At 37.1% G+C, this 21,040-nt stretch overlaps 2 protein-coding genes across 9 annotated transcripts; one reads left to right on the top strand and one right to left on the bottom strand.

The window, feature by feature from the left end:
* The first annotated feature begins 487 nt into the window (after positions 1–487).
* erg28 (ergosterol biosynthesis 28 homolog) lies at positions 488–2,591 on the top strand. 3 transcript variants are annotated; one of them, XM_027023739.3, is made up of 5 exons: positions 488–639; positions 925–1,100; positions 1,208–1,298; positions 1,409–1,527; positions 1,823–2,586. In XM_027023739.3, exons 2-5 carry the CDS (start codon positions 968–970, stop codon positions 1,909–1,911), a joined length of 432 nt encoding a protein of 143 aa, XP_026879540.1. In that variant the 5' UTR covers positions 488–639; positions 925–967; the 3' UTR covers positions 1,912–2,586. The 3 variants fall into 3 exon arrangements, with proteins under 3 accessions (XP_026879540.1, XP_081578008.1, XP_081578007.1); XM_081721882.1 differs by having other exon boundaries at positions 493–639; positions 963–1,100; positions 1,823–2,591; XM_081721881.1 differs by lacking the exon at positions 488–639 and adding an exon at positions 646–781 and having other exon boundaries at positions 1,823–2,588.
* Positions 2,592–2,734: 143 nt separating this feature from the next.
* Positions 2,735–19,338, bottom strand: flvcr2a (FLVCR choline and putative heme transporter 2a). 6 transcript variants are annotated; one of them, XM_027023714.3, is made up of 11 exons: positions 18,620–19,338; positions 13,882–14,023; positions 12,437–12,577; positions 11,693–11,760; positions 10,951–11,054; positions 9,345–9,455; positions 8,406–8,511; positions 7,410–7,521; positions 5,544–5,599; positions 5,174–5,248; positions 2,735–4,675 (listed from the first exon to the last, which is right to left on the bottom strand). In XM_027023714.3, exons 1-10 carry the CDS (start codon positions 19,199–19,201, stop codon positions 5,198–5,200), a joined length of 1,473 nt encoding a protein of 490 aa, XP_026879515.3. In that variant the 5' UTR covers positions 19,202–19,338; the 3' UTR covers positions 2,735–4,675; positions 5,174–5,197. The 6 variants fall into 6 exon arrangements, with proteins under 6 accessions (XP_026879515.3, XP_026879514.3, XP_026879518.3 ...); XM_027023713.3 differs by having other exon boundaries at positions 2,735–4,678; XM_027023717.3 differs by lacking the exon at positions 5,174–5,248 and adding an exon at positions 5,308–5,364.
* Positions 19,339–21,040: the final 1,702 nt, after the last annotated feature.

A 21,040-nucleotide genomic window follows, 5' to 3' on the forward strand; every position in this document is an offset into this window, starting at 1 on the left:
GAACGTGTGACAAGCGTAGCCAAAAATAGTATGTGTGCAATGTTTAGAGTCTATAGACACAGAAGAGTGCAGCAGTACAGAATGATTTAACAAGTTTACACAATGTTAAAGATACGGACTGTGTAACGAGTATATATTGTAGAGACCTGAGACCTTAGCGACAATTCTGTGCTAATACTGCTTTTAGAAATAACAAGTGTGCACGTGTTTGTTGGAGATGGCTAGAAACGAGTTGACTGAAAATAGGAACATTCATTTATGCTCTTCTTCGCAACAGAGTATAGAAGCTGCTTATATACTGCAGAAGGAAACGGTTTTTAAATGTTTCGATCTTGTAAACGCAACCGTGTTTTATAATTGTTTAACTGGCGTGGAGGCGGTCAGGCGATTATAGTCTGGTAGTGATTGGTGGACTGAAAGAAATTGGGTGGTACCTTGAATCACGTGTTTTTAAACGGTCCTTTGAGGTGGTGGTGCGACAATCACCAGGACTTTCCAATTGGTGTAATTTTATGTCCCGTGTAGTATATTTTGGAGGAGGAAGTGTCTAAAATAATGTTGATATTAGCATTTACGCGAGGTTAAAAGTTGGCTATATGCTGCCGTAATGCTGATAGTAATGAAAAACGATTAATTAAGGTGAGAAGATAGGTCGCTGTTTGATTTCAGGATTGTCAAACTGTAGACCGGTGATGAATAATTCGTCAGTGTAATGGATAGTAAATTAGCCGGGCTGTCACTTCGAGTCCTTTTTTTTTTCCAAAATCAACATGCTCTAGAGGTAGCTATGTAGCTGTTTATATGACTTGTTTGTCGAATAGACTGGCATTGTCGAAATCTGATGAGGTCTTCTAATTGTACTGACATGCACTTTTTTATTACGTGTTAGAGCAAATGTAACGTGACTTTACTGTTTGGGTGCAGGTGTAAAAATCGGTGTAACTATTTGCGGTCTGATTCAGAAAATATGGGTCGTTTTTTGAATCTTTTGCGAACCTGGCTTGTGATGGTATCCGTCATTGCTATGGGCAACTCTGTACAGAGCTTCCGTGACCACAGCTTTCTGTCTGAGAAACTTTACACGGGGACACCGGATTTTGGTGGGTTACGTTTAAGTCTCCACTATTCGTTTGTAAAGAAACAGTCGATGAATAATCTTTCCAAATTAGAAAACCTGGCTAACCATTCATGACGGTTTCCCCCCCAGTCAATGGCCTACAAGCAAGAACATTTGGGATATGGACCTTACTGTCTTCGATCATTCGCTGCGCATGTGCCATGGACATACAGAACAGAACGTATGGCCCTCTTAGTCTTACGCAGAATGTTTTGTTTCTGGCAGGACAAACACCAGGTTAATAGCTGTTCTGGCCTTTCTTTTTTTTCCTCTCTCTTTTACCCATCTTAGGCTTTATCATATAACCTTGTGGACATTTGTTCTGGCTCTTGGCCATTTCCTGTCTGAAGCCTTTATCTATAAAACAGCCCCACTTACCATTGGAGTCATGGCCCCTCTTATTGTAGCAGGTGAGTAGGTGAAGTGTCCAAGCAACATTTATATCGAGTAGTAAAAGACAGTGAATCACAAGAAAATGCAAGATTCTAAGAGTGATAATATAGCATACTGAGATACTTCTGGTTAGTGAATGTCAAGGATAAGTAATATATTTTAGCAGTGTAAAAAATAAATCACTTGCATATTTTCTTGGTGTATTCACTGCCCCCAAATGATATAAGTCTTTAATGCTAACCTGATCATGATAAGCTTTTATTATTTTACTCTCTAGTGGTTTCATAGTTTTTCTCATCATTTTTTTCCCAGGTTCTTCTATTGTGGGCATGTTAATTGGGTTCCAGTGTATTTCAGAGCCAACGGAAGGAAATGCAGCAAAGAAGATCAAGAGAAACTAAATCTATGCCTTAGTGACTTGGAGTCCTTTAGTGCCACCTATGCTCAGAGGAGAATACTTGATGAGTGATACCTCCAGAAAAAGACAGCAGAACTACAGAGCCACTACAATCCCAGCCTATTCCATATTCTTGCTGGCCACTGTGTGGTGTAGAAACAGTACATTTTGATAATATTGAAGATCAGTTATCATATAATGTAAGAAAAAAACTGCAACGAAAACATCATCATCCCAAGCCTTCTTCATATTTGATTGTTAAAATGTCAGTTATCTTTTATTCTTCTAAGTGAAAGAAATAAAGTCTTTCTACAATGCATATAAAGAAATCCAGGGACATGAATAACTTAAATAGTACTTTCATTAGATAACATTGTTGTTTTTAACCTGAATGTTTATTTTTTGGTGATATGCTCTCAGTAAGTGTCCTTCAAAGCCTAAGCATTTTATATTAAAAGTGCACAGTGTAAACAAATGTTGGCACACATGGATAATCTCTGTAAATCCTATTTGTCTTTACAGTTGTTTAATGATCTTGACATGATCATAATCAGTATCTCTATACTGATTTTATAGGTTTCATAGAAGTTGTTTGTGCTTGTCCAAGAAGGTAACACTAAAGTTACTTAAAAAATTTACTGTTTTGACAAATGGCTTAAAGGACAGAAGTATGAAAATGTGTCCATCAATAAAAATATTTAATACATTTATGGCATTTTAATAGATTATCAATTAACATTCACACAACTGTTAAAGTAAATGATTATTTACACTTTAAAATGTAACTTTTAATTCAAAACAAAAAATGTTTCTATAAGACATGGGAATTTGGTTCAATTTTATTTTCTTCTAAGAAGAGTACTGGAGTATTGAACAGTATTGTTCTGTAACAGATCTGAATACACCACAGATTTTTTAAAGAAAGTTAATTTACAATTGAATGGAAATATGACAGCACTGAATGTTTAAGTCTCACAATGTTATAAGCACTTTGTAAAATAATTTAAGAACATAACAGCTATATTTTCCTTGACACTAGTGTATATAGTGTATCAATACGTGAAGTGGGTCGGTGCAGAGAGCATTTCTATACTACCTGTTGTACTGGGGCACACAGAATTAAGGGGGCAGAGCACAACCCCTTTGTTTGATAGTCAGCCAGAGGGGTAGATTTATGGATATATACTCTTTGTAAAAGGCCCTGGTTTGGGTGCTCTTCTCACGTCTGTTTTGCTCTCACTCTTACTCCCCATGTTCTCCATTTGCTTTCACTCTTTCTGTCTGTTCTTCTCATCTCACTCCTGTTCCCTGCTCTCTCACTTTTGGCATGAGAAAAGGTTTTTCTTTGTGTGTGTAATCATTTACATTCCATATTAAGAAAACTCACATGTGTAATAATTCCTTGGAGACAAAACTACATGTGAATTATGTCATTTTGATTGTGCCTCATCATATCATTAAAGCTGGATTTAAAAGGCTTGAAAAATGAGCAGTTTACTGTTTATAATTTTCATTTTTCAAGCTTGTGTAATCTAGTTAGCATTGCCCCCCTTTTGCTAACACAACCAATGCCATTGCTAACTTAAATAACTAATGCCATTGTTTAGTGGTCTAATATGTGTTTTTGGTAGGTTAAATGTTTATGTGTGGTTAGCCTTAAATGTATGCATTATTATTACCTTGTCTTCTGCATGGCTGACTCGCTTTTAAATATGAGCATAGGTCAATTTCTACTGGTAGCTCTGTATAGTGCATAGAGAAACTTTAAGAAACTGGTTCTGAATGAAAGTGTTATAAACATTTTAAGTAAATTAGTGTTTCCCACATAGGGACAGCTAGGTGAACTGCTAGTAGTTTTAAATAAACTAAGCACATTATTACTGCCTCCAGTTCTGACAGAAAATATAGTCTTTGTGGTCATTTTTTAAAATGCAGTAAAAACATAACCTTTTCCTGGATCAAAGATATTACTTTGATGTGCAACATCAACTGGACCAGCAAATCAGTACTACTCACAGGTTACCTCCTCAGTAATCTTCAACAAGAAGCATTTTGGCAGAAAAACTTAGTCAAGTGAGTTCATTCTGTCTACTTCTGGGTGACCAAAGAGCACCACCATCTCTGAATCTGCCCATACCTTTATCCTAAAACAGTCTAAACATAAAGCACACCGTACACATTAAGACATTCATCAATATAAACATATAGATCCTGTTTAAAAAAAAAAAAGACTTGGAGATGGTTGAAATCTGTAGGAACAAAAATAAAACTTACGGTGGTGACCTACTTCCCAAGCGTAAAGCGTGATCTAGACAGTCAGCACTCAATTAATCATACAAATGAATGTATATTAAAATCCTACCAGTGCTACAAATTACATGTCATCACAATCTGGAGAAAAGCTATGCTTACATTTTATTAGATAAAATCGCATTACAAACATTGTGATATTCTAGCTGTCCTTTTGGCAGTATGGGATATATCTTTAATGAATAGTATAATTTTGCCCACCATAATGTCTCTTTAGTGACTCAACAGACGTTAGCCACAGCTTAGTCATATATAATCAGATTTCCTCACAAAAGGATATGGATGTTTCTGTGTAGAATGTATGTATGTGTGGTTATGATGAATCTCCCTTCTCTCTGTATACCTGTGTAAACAAATAGGTTTGGGCATGTAAGACAGAGCTGCTCAGAAGCCTTTTTTTCCTAGACCTTGACCTCTTTGCATGGTGAAGATATTCCTTCCTCTTTGTGTCCTGACTGCTTCTGAACAAACAGAGGAAAAAAGCACCCACCAGATTAGTTCACATTTAAAGGGTCTTGGCTTAGCAATGGCCTGAACTCAGTCAACATGTTTTTTTCTTCCAAAACTCTTCATGTCTTCATGCTCTTCAGACCAGAATAATTTCAGTTAAAATTGCTTCTGTTCAGTAAAGTGAAACAAGTATTAGCCATCTTGAACAGTTTTCAAGGTCAGTAAATTTGTAAATGCCCAGTATAGATCTGTGTATAAGTGTATTTATACCCAGAAAATAGCTAAAAGTATTTTACTATAAAAAATATTACATAGTATGCTTCAACATAAGAAGAACTAGTGAAAACACCTTGACAAGAGCAGTGATTGTGAATGATGGCTTTTGATCTAAAAGTGATATATTCCTAGCCACATATAAAGCTGAAATAAATAAACAATGGTAATATAATTAAAATTAATTGATGATTAATTTATTTTGGGGGTCTTAATGTCTGTATCAGAGGTACCTGTTGTTTTAATTGACAACAATATCATCTTGACATAAGTTCAGGATCCACAGCCTTGTTTCCTGCACCCTCTCTCTGACGGAAACAGTGGAATTAGAGGTACCGATCTACACAATTTTAAAGCAACACCATACCATAAAGAAGTGTTCTCCTCAGTAAAATGGTGTGCAGTTCAGTAGAGCTGGTGTTTGCTAGTCCCAAACAGAGTGGAAGAGGGTCAGAGAGCCTCAGATATCCACTCATACATAAACATACACAGTACATAATGCATGTCGAGTGAAGCAAAAAGATGAAACCAGCAGTGAGTTGTCTGAAATCCATTCAGTTGTGAGTGGATGGAACAACTAAAGCAGACACTTATGGCTCATACCTGTGTGTCTTCCTGCTGGTTAGACTTCTGCCGTCGCAGGTCTGCCTTTATGAATGCTGTAAAGAAGAGGGAAAGGTGCACTTAAAACACCTTCTCTCATATATAAATCTCTCTCATATATAAATCTCTCTCATATATAAATATTGGTATATAAAGTATAGGTATACTACTAGCACAGAGAAACTGAAAGAAACTGGCTCTGAATGAAAGTTTATATATATGTATATATGTATGTATGTATGTATGTATATATATGTGTGTGTGTGTGTGTGTGTGTGTGTGTGGAAGGTGAAGGCATCTGTGGGTCATGTGGTAATCAGAACACTAGGGGCTGTAACCCCCAGGCTGAGAGAATGGCTCCAACAGATCCCCAGAACAACATCTGCGATATCAGTCCAGAAGAGTGCAGTCCTGGAAACACCTAAGATACTATGTAGGACTCTCAAGCTCACAGGCCTCTGGTAAAGGACCCGAGTTTGAAGGAAATTGACCACCCAGAGGGTGAGTGGGTAATTTTATATATCTCTGGAAACCTTGTTTACTTCACTACAATATATAGACACAGGCATTTGCAGTGGAACTGTTCATACTGAAGACCTCAGTACTTTAAACATGGCACCGTCATAGGATGGCACTTTTGCCACAAGTCAGTTAATGACATTTCTCAACAAACATAAGTGCTATTATTACAAAATGGAAACATTTAGGTGAAAAGCCATGAAGCAGTAAAGTGTGGTAAGAGCAGGGCTGCAGAGGGCAAAAAAGTCCTATGTAGTATCACTCACTCCAAAATTCCAAACAGCCTCTAGAAGCAACATTAGCATGATCTGTGCATCTGGAGCTTTATGAAGGGGGCTTCAGTGGCTTACCAGCTGCACAGAAGCCCAAGATCACTATGCACAATACCAAGCATCGGATGGAGTGCTGTACACCATGCTGCTACCAGACTCTGGAGTCTGATGGGTGAATCTGTGTTTGGCAGATGCCAGGAAAACACCACCTACAGGAATCCATAGTGCCAACAGTACAGTTTGGTGGAGGAAGGATAATGGCCCGGAGCAGTTTTTCAGGGTTTGAGTTATTACCTACTTAGTTCCAATATAGGGTAATGTTTCATACTATAGCATACAAAAACGTATTAGACTCTTTTATGCTTCCAATTTTGAATCATTACAATTTTGAAAGGCCCTTTTTTGTTGAAGCAAAACTGTGCCCCTGTTCAATAAGTGAGGACCATAAAGACTTGGCTTGGTGTGGAGAAACTCCAGTGGGCCTGATCTCGACCCCACTGAACTCCTCTGGGATGAACTAGAATGTCAGTTGCAGTCCAGGTTCTTTATACTCAATGGGCAAATTCCTAAAGACACACTACAAAATTTTCACGTCTTGTGAAAAGCCTTCCCAGAATAGTAGAGGCTTTTGCAGCATAACAAGATCATATTAGTGAGATAGTCAGGTGTGTGTATAAGTGTATATTCTTCCACAACATTCAACCTTTTTGATTTTGTGTAATCTATGTGCAATATGACAGTGACTCCTACAGAACCCATTAAATGATCCACTTTTCTGACTCTAAGCTAGCTCCTAGAACACCTGTACAAGGTGTTCTTAATAGACTTGAAGTTAGACAGAAGCAAGAAGTTAGACAGAGCAAAAATGTGAACTGTCTGTGGGGTCCCAAGGACTGTACTTAAAAAACACTGGGCTATGCAGAAAAGCACAAATTATCTCTTTTTTATGCTTTTGGTCAGGCACTAGTGGGCATCATACACCTCCCATTATGTCTGTGGTTACGCTACACAATAACTATCATATTCAAATGAGGACTGCAGAAGGTTGATTTTCACAATGAAGAGTTCTTCATACCTGTTAGGATGGTCCCTAGGAGGAGAAAAACAGATAGAAAGATGTTTCCAGCTAGTGTCCCATAGTAGTCAATGATTTTGCCTTGACATATTGTGAATATGATTCCAAACACCTGATTAAATAAAAAGAAACAGACCAAGTTTTAGTTCATAAATTCTTAGTGTCATTGTGGACCTACATTTGAATCTGTCTCAGTGACTTTCTGATGCACAGCCCCTTTAACAGTTATCCTTATGCCCATCTCTCTAACCATTCTTCCTCTCTTCCACTCACTTCCACACACTACGCTATACACTGACTTATAAAAACTCTTATTCACATGCTATCCTTCCCTACACTCTGTACCTCTTTTGCTCCCTCCTTCCTTCATTCAAGATCCATATAATCTGCCCAAATCAATCAAATCATGCATGTAGGACACATCCCCCCTTAACCATTAAAAAGCTCACACTACTATGAAGTGAGACAACAGACTGGATAAACACGTTTTTTTGACATAGATATTCTTTCTAGAGAACAAAAAGGAAACCCTAGGTCACATCAAGGCTCTTCATGTTCCTGGTTGCAGGATTTAGACCCTTTTCACAATGAGAAAAAAATAAAACAAGGATTTCAAATGCCAAAAGATTTTCTGAAAACTAACCCTAAAACTGAGATCTTCATGCCATGTGCTGTTTTCAAGCCTTATTTTAGTGCATAGTGGCAGAAAGCAGTGGGATATGAGAACACACAGCATGGTGACATTTACTCCTTGGACTACAACAAAGGAATTTCAATTTGTCAGCACTGTGCACATACCACAGGATCCAGACTCAAGAATTTTAAACTGTTTTTATTGCTAATATTGTTGACACAGTTCTTTAAAATGCAAAGGGTCCAAAAAGATCTTTCCCAGAATAAAACTGGCTTTCTTTTTAAATGGCTTCATAAAAAAGTTGAATGAGAAACCTTTAAGAATGCTTGTTTTTTTATAGACCTGGTTCACTCTCAGTCTACCTGTGCTGAACAGTTGAGCAGGCCTGAGGATGTACCCTCTGACTCTGGGTACGTAAGCTCAACTGCGAACTCAAAGCCCAGTGGCAGGTAGCCAGTCATGAAAAATCTGTGAGCAAAATACAATAAATGTCTAAGTACATGAACACATAGCTTCATAAAAATAGACAGATTTCTGCAGAACCAGAAGAGAAAAAGCTAAGCAACATAATCATTTCATTTTAAAATCCTTTTATAAATCTGAAACTTACTCTGCCAGTCATTGACTAATTAACCTTTTTGCATTCTGTGAGGTAGCTCATTAGAAAAAAATGTATTTTCAGTGGTCAGATGAGATAAAGACCAAATAATTAAATTTATATTGCACTGGTAATGTGATTAAAGTGAAGCCAAAGCCACTGATATATTTGCCCAAATTTGTTCTAATAGTCCTTAACCTTTTATGGCTTTTTATGGCTTTTTATGGCTTGTTCAAATTCCTACAAATCTATAATTCTGAAGCCTGGTGGCCTAAAGGAAAACATAATCTTTACACAAATAAGGGTTTAAAGATTTTAAAGGAAGTGATACATTTTACAGAAAAATCTAAGCAATCTGCATCTTTGGATCCACAAGAAAAAAACTTAGAATCAGAAGGCATACAAATGTTCACTGAAATACAAAATATGTTCATATTCACTAGTAAAGGTATTCAATAGTCAAGGCTAACAACAACGTCACAATACAATCTGCCTGTGCTAAACCACAGTGGTTTGTAGACATGAGCTGTGGTATTGACTGGAAGACGTTGAATGAAATGGTACAGTGTCAAATAGGATTTATAGTCTACTGAATCCAGTAACTCTCACCAGATTGTGTTTTGACAGCAACTCCTTGAAAGTTGATGTTTGAACTTTATACTCACCCAACAACTGTTGTGACAGATAAGAAAAAAGCTCCTACCCAAGTGCTGCTGATGTAATGAAGACCGCCCAGAGATGGCCTAAGTTAAGGGTGAAAGTGTAGACCACCATTCCCACAAAAGACAGGAGGTATACAGCAACTGTGGTCTGCCTAGAGCGCAAAAGGTGACATATCAAATGCTTGCAAGATAAATATGAATGTAATGTGGCACATTACTTTGTTGCTTAGGATTTGTGTATGATTTAGGACATTTACCCCAGATGAACTTTTAAACAGTACAACTATTTATGTCAACAGGGAGGAAGACATTGGTATTCATTTGCACTATAAAACTTCATCTTTTTCCCACTCCTACACTTGTCATACATTCATCAAAATCACATTCATTCATTTTCAAAGGAAAAACAAGATTCCTGAACAATTCCTTTCATGGCTCTTGTTCCCTTTAAACAAACAGTGTATTATGAAGTAGTATTGTGGTGTACAACCATGTCCCATTCCACTGCTGTTGTTGGAAATAGCCTCAGGCTCTTTCAGACTTGTAAAACAAGGATGTAATCCTGATTATGAATGTGTGAATTATATGTACTCATTGAAAGGGCAGGTTGTTTTAACCACTAGCTGAGAGAGAAAAAAGGGCTATACTTAGAGACACAATGTTGCAAAGCAAAATTCTTTTTATCTATAGTATCAATGCTAACAGTTCCTGGATCTTTAAAATGGTTTTCATGGACAATTTATTATAAAGGAAGCTGATAATGTGTTTGCTTGCCAGCTTTCATACAAAGTAAAATCCCTGCTTCCCACAAAGAAGTAATCCCTTATGAATCCCTACTACTGGGAGGGATCTCAGAATATGGTAATTGTTAATTTCCATTAGAACACTGCTAATCACACCTATAATAAGGGACAAAAAAATTATATTATGGATCATGACACAATTTCATATCTCAGTACCTAAATGCCTCTTTTATCACAGAGTGAGCAGAGTGAACTTGATAACAATTAAACATATAAAAGGTGCTGGAAAGGTTATGAAATCTATGCAAAATTATAAATATGATATGGTTAAATATAACCAAGAAATCCTCAAAAAGAGAGGTATGTGTGATGGAATTTTACAGCACCTAGTAGTTATTGTTTAGATAAATCCTCTCAAACTCAAAAGGATTAATAGGAACAATACATTTTAGATGTTGGCTAAACATGAGGTGTGGAGAAGCAACATGTGCATTGGATGATAACAAATGTTTGCAGAAAACAAACTGGAAGCCCACTAGACACTTGGGAAGTGAACAGCAGTGAATACATATGGTAGTATCATAGATCACCATTTAAATCTATTGCAGCATGTGAATCACAGACCACTACATAACAAATTCTCTAAATTGAGCCAGAACTGTGTCAGCAATAGTCAGCAGCCTTGGCTTTTATTTCACAGCTCATAAAATGAAAGGAGCATGGGGTATATTGGTTGAATGTCTGCCAGGTCATCTGGATTAGGAGGATTAGGAGGTGCAACAGCACTTTAGCCAAAGGATTAAGCCTTTGTTTTGCATAGGTACAACACCAAGGTTGGTTTGATGTCTGAATGGATTGTCCTTGGCCTGCCAGAAGTCTGTAGTTATGGCAACATAAGGCATACTTGTATGTCTTAGTTTTGTCCAACCAGATTCCACAGATGAGGGAGCCCACCATACCAGCAATGACAATAGTTAGGCCAATTCTTCCAACATTCACCTCCTCCCCCTGTGAGTGGAAGAAAGAGAGTTTGCTTTAGAATATGGACATTTATTGAACCATTCTTGTGAATAGAGGTTTTAGTAATTGGTATCCAGTTAAGATTTATTATAGTTCAGTAATAATAAGACAATAATATACGTAGTTAATATCAGAAACCTTTATTTATAGTATTTTATAGATATTTAAATTAATTTAATTTAAGATAATTTATGGTATAAAATTCCATGAAGGTATGAAATTATGAAATGTGGCTCAGTGGTTTCCTTGCCTTATTAGGACTAATGCTTTTCCAAAAATATTTACTGATTCTTTCTCAAACGTGAAACTAATGAACAATGACATTTTGTCAGAGCAGTAACTCAGCTGTACACACATATTTCATAAAGAAAGTCGTAACACACACTCAATTACACAAACCAAAAAAAGCAACATCTGAATGATAAGGAATGCAGTATCCCACAGGTGTTTGTTCATACACCATGCTGATATCACACATTGCTCCATTAGAAGGTAGACTTCATGTAGTAACAAAATAATAAAGCATAAAGGCTTAATTTACACACTGAGTCTAGAACGAGACAGTGTTCATCCCCATAGGAAATGTCAATAAGGATGATGAAAAGATAACATTCATTGGGACTTACAGGGTAGTGGTTAATAAGCATCCGATTAAGCAGGGTGGAAACAGCATAAAAACATCCAACATTTAATCCTACAAAAACAAAAAAAGAAGTTCTTATATACAACGAACGTCTCCACATATTTCAGTTAACCAAAAAACTCTTAAAAGGAAAACTATGCCACAAGTTCATATGTTCACATTCATGCATAATATAAAAACATGTCAAATACTGATCTCATCTAATCTGGGTAAATAATGAACTCCATCTAACCTATGACCCATGGAATCCAAGACCACACACTTGACATTGTGTTGACTCACATTATGTAAGCAGAGAGCAAAATAAAATATTGATTTAATGTAATAAATTTGTACATTTTTAAAATAGTGAATGTAAACTTATTTATGCATTCCTATGATTAATTCCAGTGCACATGGCTAGTTCTATATAATGACTTTATTCATATTAAAATCTCAGGTCAGCTTGAGAGGTTTAAACAACTGTTTCTAGACAGAAATTCTCAGTGTCATTGTTGAACCTGAAACGGAAAGGATACAATGGTTTGAGAAATTTGGTGAATTTATTGGTGAATCAAAATTAAAGATTCCAAAGTCATAGCTTCAACTCAACTCAAATAAAATTTTCCTTACAGAAGAAAACCACTATTGTTCTTTATCCCATATCAGCCCAGATCCCATATAATGATTTTATTCCTGTGCATGGAAGTGTGTTCACACCATCTTCTGGTGAGTATGTGAGGCCTACCATAGGTGATGAGGAGCAGGACAAAGGGAGTGTTGTGGAGGAGTCTACCAACAGAGGCCCGGTAAGAGGACTCTTGAGGAGCCATGTTTTGCATCACTACCTGCGCCTGGGAGGGTGGGATGTCTGGCTTCTCCTGGAACACTGGGACACACACACAGTAACTGACAGGGAAGAACCATGCATACAGCTTGGCGCAACATACTAACTTTAGCGATAAGTGTCAGAAATATAAGAACTCTGCATGTAAAGCCTGACACAGACTGAGGCAAAGTGAATAACAAAAAATCTTTTTTTTTGAAGAAAGTACAAAAATCAAAACTATACAAATGAGAAGGAAAAGTTCCTCCAAATTAATACCATCACTGAGAAAAATGCTACAGTGGAGACAGGTTCCATGGTGGTGTCCCAGATGAGTTTGGTCGTTGTAGTACATAAATAAGATGTAAAGGAAGGCAGGGCGTGCTTGAGCACTTCCCACACCACTGGACAGACAAGATAAGCAGAGCCACAGGAGGACGAGCATGGAGGCCTGCTACCAGCCTGTGTGGCCCACAGACAAAGCACTATGATGACGTCACCACTGTAGAAAATTAGTGCAACTATAAGCATTTAGAAAAATATTTAGCAAATCAGTGTTCCTACATAACCTATTCAGAATGAAATGTCTATAAAATAGTATCAGAGTCAAAGTAACTCTAAATGACAGATAACTAAATGACAGATTATACACACAAGCATTGAAAATGTGAAACATGATACATGTTGAACAGTCAGCACTTGTGCAGTGCTACAATCAGTGACACACTGAGACATCATACAGTATGCAAATACTATATAACTGACTTTCTATTATACTATATAACTGATTATCTATGTGCTAACAAATAAATGGGGAAGTATCCGATATTGCGTATGATGACACTGAATGAACCAAAAATAGCTTTTAAGTAATAATAATAATAATAATGATGATGATGATGATGATAGGTTCAATTTATATAGCACATTTCACAAAAACCCAATCATTTGTAGATCTTTTCTTCTATAAAATAACCTATATTGTTTGCAATATTGTTGTTGAAAAGAGTAACAGAACAAATGAATGTTCACACCTAATGTGATTTTTTCTTCTTTGATGCTATGGCTCTGATAAAATGACAAAAGGACAAAAACATTATTTCTTATTAGGCAGAACTAGTGATTGGCTTAGTAATTGGTGATGTCAACACAAGACCATAATCTCTATGGTCTCTATGACAAAAACTTTACACCAAATTAAAAAAACTGAAAACTCTTTTTTCACTATTCATACATGTTTGCACAAACAGCATTTGCAAGGGCATTCATTGTATAATAGTTTATGTTGTAAGAATGATTTACACAGCATTTTGTTCTACAACTGGTCATAACCAAATGGGGCTCTAAAAGAGAAATGACAGTCTTACTGATGAGAACCAGAATGAAGATCAGTGTGGCAGCTCCAGCTGTGATATAGAACATGACGCTGATGTGATGGGCCAGTTCATCCATGTCACCCACATTCGGCACAAGAACAGGTGGCACCAAGAACCCAATGGCAATGCCAAGCTGTGGGACAAAGGAATGTAGTTAACCACTGGCACAGTTCACACCTCTCCATGAAATTAAATTCAATTAAAATAATGCTACTGTAGGTCAGCAGTGGGATTGGCACAAAGAAAACGGCAAAGCAAAGTTACTGTCACTTCATGAGGTAGTAAGATATAAATATTGTGAACTGGAAAAACAATAGAAAACAATAGAAAAAAAACCTTGTCTGCTGATAGTAGTGCTGTTGGACAGATAACATTTATAATATTAGCTGTTGGGCTAAACTCCCACAATGCGTCAGGTAGTCAGGTGGAGAGATGTCCACCTAAACCATCTTATCTGGGAAACCACCAGATCTCCATAGTATTAATCACCACCACCTGTTTCTCACTTATCTCAGCGTATTTAAGCCTGTTTAGTTGATGCCCTCATTGCAAGGTACTGCTATGTCTAGTAATCATACTGAGCATTTCTCTAGATTATTTTCTCTGTGTGTATTATTTTCTCTGTGTGTATTGACCCTGTCTGTTCCCCGTACTGTTTTTTGTTTTTTGTTTTTTTACCTTTGCCTGTCTGTTGTTTACATCTTGGAATTGCCCTTACTACAGTAAACTTTTATTGTTTAATCTTATCCACAAGTGTCTGGTTATTTGTGTCCCTTTACAATCATCCTTCACAGACATTAAAAATCCATGCAAGTTTTAAGATAGCTTGGGTGTTCACATGACTGGTACTAAACAACCAGAAAGATCATAGGTGACATATGAATCAGTGTATCATGGAATACATGTGAATGTTTTTCCCCCCCTCTGTTTTCTCTCAACATTAGTTTTAGCCAGTTCCCATGATCCATAACCCATGTTCCTCAGCAAGAAAATGGCAGGAGTGTACATACATAGATGTATATCTAGTTCATTGGCTATCTAGTTCATGCCCTTTTTTATCAAATGTTTCCCTCCTATAAGCTTGACTAGCAGTCCAATCAAGATGTTATTGTTGTTCCACTTATTTCCAGTAAAACCATTTAACCATTTATGTTCTACGTTCACTCACATATACAAAGAAATAATTTATCTCACAATGACAATTTATCTGCAAAACTTTATCAACTAGCCAGTGGAATTTCTGATTTCTAATGTTTAAGAAATTAATTCCTTCAATAGCATTTCAATAGCAAGTGTTTGATTAGTAATGTGAAACCTTCAAATATTTAAAAGTAAAAGATTTGTCACAGTTGGCCGGCCATCAGCCAGGAGGGACACGCCTACTTCAGAGAGGGGCTGTACTTCACTCCTGCCCCGCTCTCAATCACCAACCTATTAATCCGATACACCTGTTTTCTCACTTTTCTCCTCTATTTAATCCTGCAGGTCCCAAGAGAGGACACTGCACATTAACGGACTGCTGTTGTGAGAATAGCTACTTATCACACCACTACAAGGAACCTTTACTTCTAGTATATTTTGTTGTTTGTGGATTTTCGTTTGATATTATTTGAATAGAAAATAAAGAGCACTTCGGCCTCTCGCTTCATCTGTGCCGCCAACATCACAATATCATTAATATCCAAACACAAAAACCATACAGTATTCTAAATGTTAATCTAAATTGCATTTTGTATTAGGGAATGTGATGGGTAATATGACAAGACATTTTTCAGTGGAATTTCGCTTATAATCAAAAGCCAGTAATAGCTACTGTCCAATCTGATAAAACAGTGAAACACACTGCGAAACCAATCAAATGACTGTCACCTGTGACCAATATATCACATGACCATTTACTTGACTATCAGGAACAACCATCCCAAATAATCCAAATGATTTGCACCTGTTTCAGGTGTTGAAGACCAGAGCTAGTAAGGTCTTTGTAATGCACAGGGCAGAAACATCAGGAAACTGACATAAGAACACAACAAGTCTTTGACAAGGGATTGCACAGAGTTTCATATTTCAACACCTCTGCTAAGAATTCAGGGCATCCTATAAACATGTTGTGAAAAAGTCTCATTACACCTACCTTTAAAACAAGGGCTGAATTTTGATGAAAGCAACCACAAGCTGGTCCTTGAAAACGCAACAACAGTTCAGCATTTCCTTAGAACCAACAGAGTAGCTTTATCCTGGCTTTATTTTTAATGGCTTTATTTTTGATGGCTTTATTTTCAAAACATCACTGCCCTCCCATCACGATCTACCAAATAATATGCCAGAAATAAAGTGCTTAGATGTACTCTTCCCACACTGTGCATCCCCAAGAATACTCAAAAAAAAAAACAAAAAAAAACCAACAATGCAGGGCAACAGAATATTAAATGAGCACAAGACAACAAACACAGACACATGGTTTCCAAGACCTCCAATGGAGCAGAAATTGCACACTTACCAAAACAAGTGTCAGTTCTGTACCGGAGCCACATGAAGGATTTGCTAATGATTATGCAGTAAACAGCAAGGACATGACCCATCAGCACTTGGAGCATTTCATCTTGGGCAGAGGAACCATCATTATAGTGTCTTTTAACTGAGCTTCTGTCATTCCAAGTGTCAAGTGTTACCAATCACCTGCTTTACCCTATTAACCATCTTTAATGCTGCCTCCATAAGAATATAGGCCCACCCACACCAGTCACTCCTGCCCTGGCCTGGCTGCATCCTCAGCTCATTTTCCCAGTACCCCCTGTTTTTCCCATATACCATCTGCAGCTTTTAGCCATGAAACAAATGTTAGCAGACTTTTTGCATATGAGCTTTGTATCTCGAATTGGTTGAAGTGCTGGCTATATTGCACCACCTGCCCCATCGCCATTACCACTCACTTCTGCAGCTGTGCTGGAGTTTGCCCCATCTTCTTGCCTTTAACAGCCTTTAATGGCTTGGACCATGTGATGATTCCAGTGAAAACAGCTCATTAATAACTACATAAATGACTTATAGAACCAAACAATGTTCCTTTTTATCTTGGCAAACTGCTGATCTGAGAGTATTATTCTGAATCTCTGCATAGTGATGCTTTGCTTTTTGATGTGTTTTAAAATCCTCCATTAAATGTTGTCCTTTAAAGCTAACATGTTCCAGGTTAGAAATGTAGCTAAAAGTGACTGTGATCCATGCAGAACCTTGTCTGTAGAAGCACAAAGAGTGGAGATGCCTGCTTACTCACTACTGCCAAATGTCTGGGCCTAAGGTCAAATCAAACTAAAATACCTTCCAACGCTTCCATGCAGAAGGCAAGACAGCACAAAAGAAACCTCTTGAATTCTTATTCTCATACTTCATATGATCTCAACTGCACTGTGCGTGGTACTGCACCGTCACTGATTAATTTCTGTGCAGTGTGGCTGCACTTCGGTATTCTTCCAAAACAATAGTTCTTTCAAACCCCCTTCCAACATATTGGATTTTGTACATTCAGTATATGTGTGTGATGCTGGGTGCTGTCACAAAGAATTCTTGTTGTGTCATGTATTGTCTTAGTTCCTTGAGTTTTTGAGTATTATAATATGTATAATAATAAGTGTTATAATATGCAAGAAAAATCTGAAAAAAGTACTAAGACCAGTATTATGAGACCTGTATTTTAAGTCTTTATCACAAATACAGAAAAATAAATAAATAAATAAATACATTTTTAAAATTCCAAGACAGTGGAAGGTCTACAGTGGTCTACAGTGGAAGACTGCAGTAGTGTACAGTTTAGGGAGTCAAAAAATGTGACATGATTCAGTTCTCAGTGGGTAAATTAAGTTTTCATGAACTAAACTGCAGTAAGCAAGGAGCAAGCAGGAGCAAAGCTGGAGTAAGAACTGCTGAAAACTTTCATACACTGTTAAATTGCTTGACTTCTACTTAACTTCAACTATTTGAGTTCAGTTCTGGGGTTGAGTCAACTGTCACAGATAAATGTAACGACTGGTTAAATGTGTTTTCACATGATTTCAAATGTACTTGACTTGTAGCCAAAAAGAAGTAAGTTATCATGCAGAGCTCTAAGGCACTAATGCACTAATTCAATCCATACAACCTAATTCATTAAAACGCTCAATTGATATTTTAGCGTTATCATCTGGGCTAAAGCTGTCATCTGATCAGGTTTTAATGGTAAAAGATTGTATCTCTTATGTGTCACCCAAATGTGTAATTCGCTTCCTCAAAAGATACTGATACCGAATAATCCCACAACGCATCCAACGTAAAATTACAGAATTGTAGTCGAATATACATTAGTAGGACTTTAAAAGTTTATTAAATAACAGGGAAAGGCTGAATTATAATTTCCCATTTCTCTTTTCTCTCCGTCCGTGCTGGGTTATATCACTGAACACATTATATTAATAACCGCGTTAACAAGGTTAACAAGGATGGCGGTGAAAACTATAGTATTGTATAGTATAGTACTGAAAGAAACTGCAACTACACTTCAGTCAAAATAAATTCGAATTAAATGGCATTAAAGTTCTCGGTTTTGGTGCGTAAAACTAACAAGTATTTTTGAACTACTAAACTATAACGTGCCGTTATTTTTGTATGTCCTTGTCAAAACAACAAACAACAAACAAAAAAAAACAACAACAGTAAATGCACCGCTCTGGGCATTACGCACCCACCTACTCACCTGATTCCCAAAAACGCCAATCAAGCACGCAGTGGAAACCTCCCCTGTGCCGAACCACACAGACGCTATCCGGGATGGCATTCCAAGGATGAAGACCTGGGCAAGTGAACAGGCAAACTGTCCTAGCACTGTCACCCAGAACAGGTGAGGTTTAACACTTGCCACTTTGATCCAAGCGCCGACGCAATTTATGCTGGTCGCTGCGAGCGCAATTATACGTAGCCCTTTTTTGTCCAAAAGCCATGTTACGGGAAATATGAACGGTACGTAAGTCAACATGTAGATCATTGACATCCAGTCTATAGCAAATGAATTGACGTTATAGAATTCCATAAAGAGGTTGTTGATTATTCCGTACTGGATCCATTGAAATGCGTTACACAACGAGTAGGAGCTAAAGAGGGAAACTATGACCCATCTTCTCTTATACAAACGTGTTTTATATTTTTTGGCATTGTCCACAGAAATTTCATTACCTTCTGTTTTGCTTTCTATGTTCTCACTTTTCGATACATTACTTTCCACGAGAAATGATCGGTTTTTCCCTCTATTTACATCCTCAGAGTTCTCGCAATCGCACATTTTGGTGTCGTAGAGAAATTGTGTAGTCTGTAGTTTTACCAGATTAAAATTTGAACTAATGTAAATAACAACTTTGAAAAAAAAAAAAAAAAACTTTGAACATGTAGCTCTAGACCTTTTATGTGTCAGTGGCAAAATCAGCCGTAGACTAACGCCGGGCTGTTTCATTTATACGAACTGTAGCACGTGATCCAGTTCCTTGAGTAATCTCGCTGTAAACTGGCGCATGCCTTTATTATAGGCTATTGCGTGCATCGGCGATTCTAGAATGTGTAGGGGCCCTTGGCAATAATTCACAGGTACCACTCCAACCAGCATTCACTGCTATTGTTATAAATAATCTGGCACCAACAAAAAAATGCGAAATATAAACTTTTTATTTCAAAATGTAACAGTACTATTATTTTTAAAATATAAAAAAATTGCACTGCACATATACCACAATAATGTACACCAATAGACCTCGGTAATTTAAAGTACATTTTCCATGTCTAAATTTCATAATTTAGCTTTCATAGCTACAGGTAGCTCGGTCAGACACAGCTTTCATCAGTTAACTAACCTACAGAAAAACTAATGTGCAAGTTAGCTGGTTTTCCCCTCCAAATCACCCCATTACTCATGTCCTGTAAAACATGTTAATTTCAGTAACAATGCCCAAGACCAAGCTGTCTTAGTTATAATAGCATTACTATATTTAATCATAATCTGCTTCACTCACCACGGTCATGCTTCATTTTCTCCTCTTCCTCTTTTTTCTTCTTTCTTTCACTGCCAGAACGATATAACTCCTCTTCATCTTTGATGACTTGGCTTTCATTGCTGACAATTTGTTGTCATTATTAAACTATCACACACGTTATTTGCAATGGGAGTGAGAAGAAAAATTGGCACATTGCCACTGCTGTCATTTAATGTCTGTCAGCCCTCAGGGGCCCCGCACTGTTTTGGGGCCCTATGCAGTTGCAGTTTCTGCCTTGCCTGGTGGCAAGCAGCACTTCTAATTGTGGGAAGTAAAACGTTTGTCGGACTTTAACAAGAATACTGACGTACTCTGCTCTCTGGCTTGAACAACGTAAGGTTTCAAGAGAAATGACCCTAATGCTGTTTGTAACCTGAGGAAGCATGCATGCATTTTTTTTGCATACATAAATATTACTCTATAACGTGTAGTGAGGCACCTCAAAGGTTGCAGGTTTTAATCTTTTTAAAGGATTAAAAGACAACTCTTGTGTTTATGCATAATTAACTTTTAGCAAGTTAAAAGCAGTCAGACTGAATTTGCAGGTGTCTATCAGGTCAGGGCTGATGCTTTAGATAGAAGTCCGACATTTTCTTTTCACAAATCAAATTATTACAGAGATTATTTCCTTGTTGCTGGTGCTATTTTGTCTTATATGTTTATTTGATGTCTATATTTAAACTTAATTTAATGACCCTTCTATGCTGTTCCACAAGTGAACCACTAGATGTCACCAAGGGACCAAGGGATCAGTTTTTCATGTTTCACTAATTACGTCACGTACAATTATAGCCAATGTCTTCTGTATGTATGTATGTACGTATATGTATACACACACTTATCAACACTTGGTAAATTTATCCAGTAATATGAATACAAGTGCAACTAACAGAAGATTCCACTACCACCTCTAAAGGCAGGGAATGGTACAAAGTAAGCCAACAGAATAGCACCACGAGCATACTATGAATAGAAAATAATAAACTAAAATCATAATTCAGTGATATCCATTCCACACATAACATTATAATTGCATATTACAGTATGATACTACATGATATATAGTATACAAATTCATATCATAACAGAATGGCCAC

The sequence above is a fragment of the Electrophorus electricus genome, chromosome 10, assembly GCF_041902795.1.
Source record: "Electrophorus electricus isolate QZ-2024a chromosome 10, ASM4190279v1, whole genome shotgun sequence".
In the NCBI taxonomy this organism is placed as follows: domain Eukaryota; kingdom Metazoa; phylum Chordata; class Actinopteri; order Gymnotiformes; family Gymnotidae; genus Electrophorus; species Electrophorus electricus.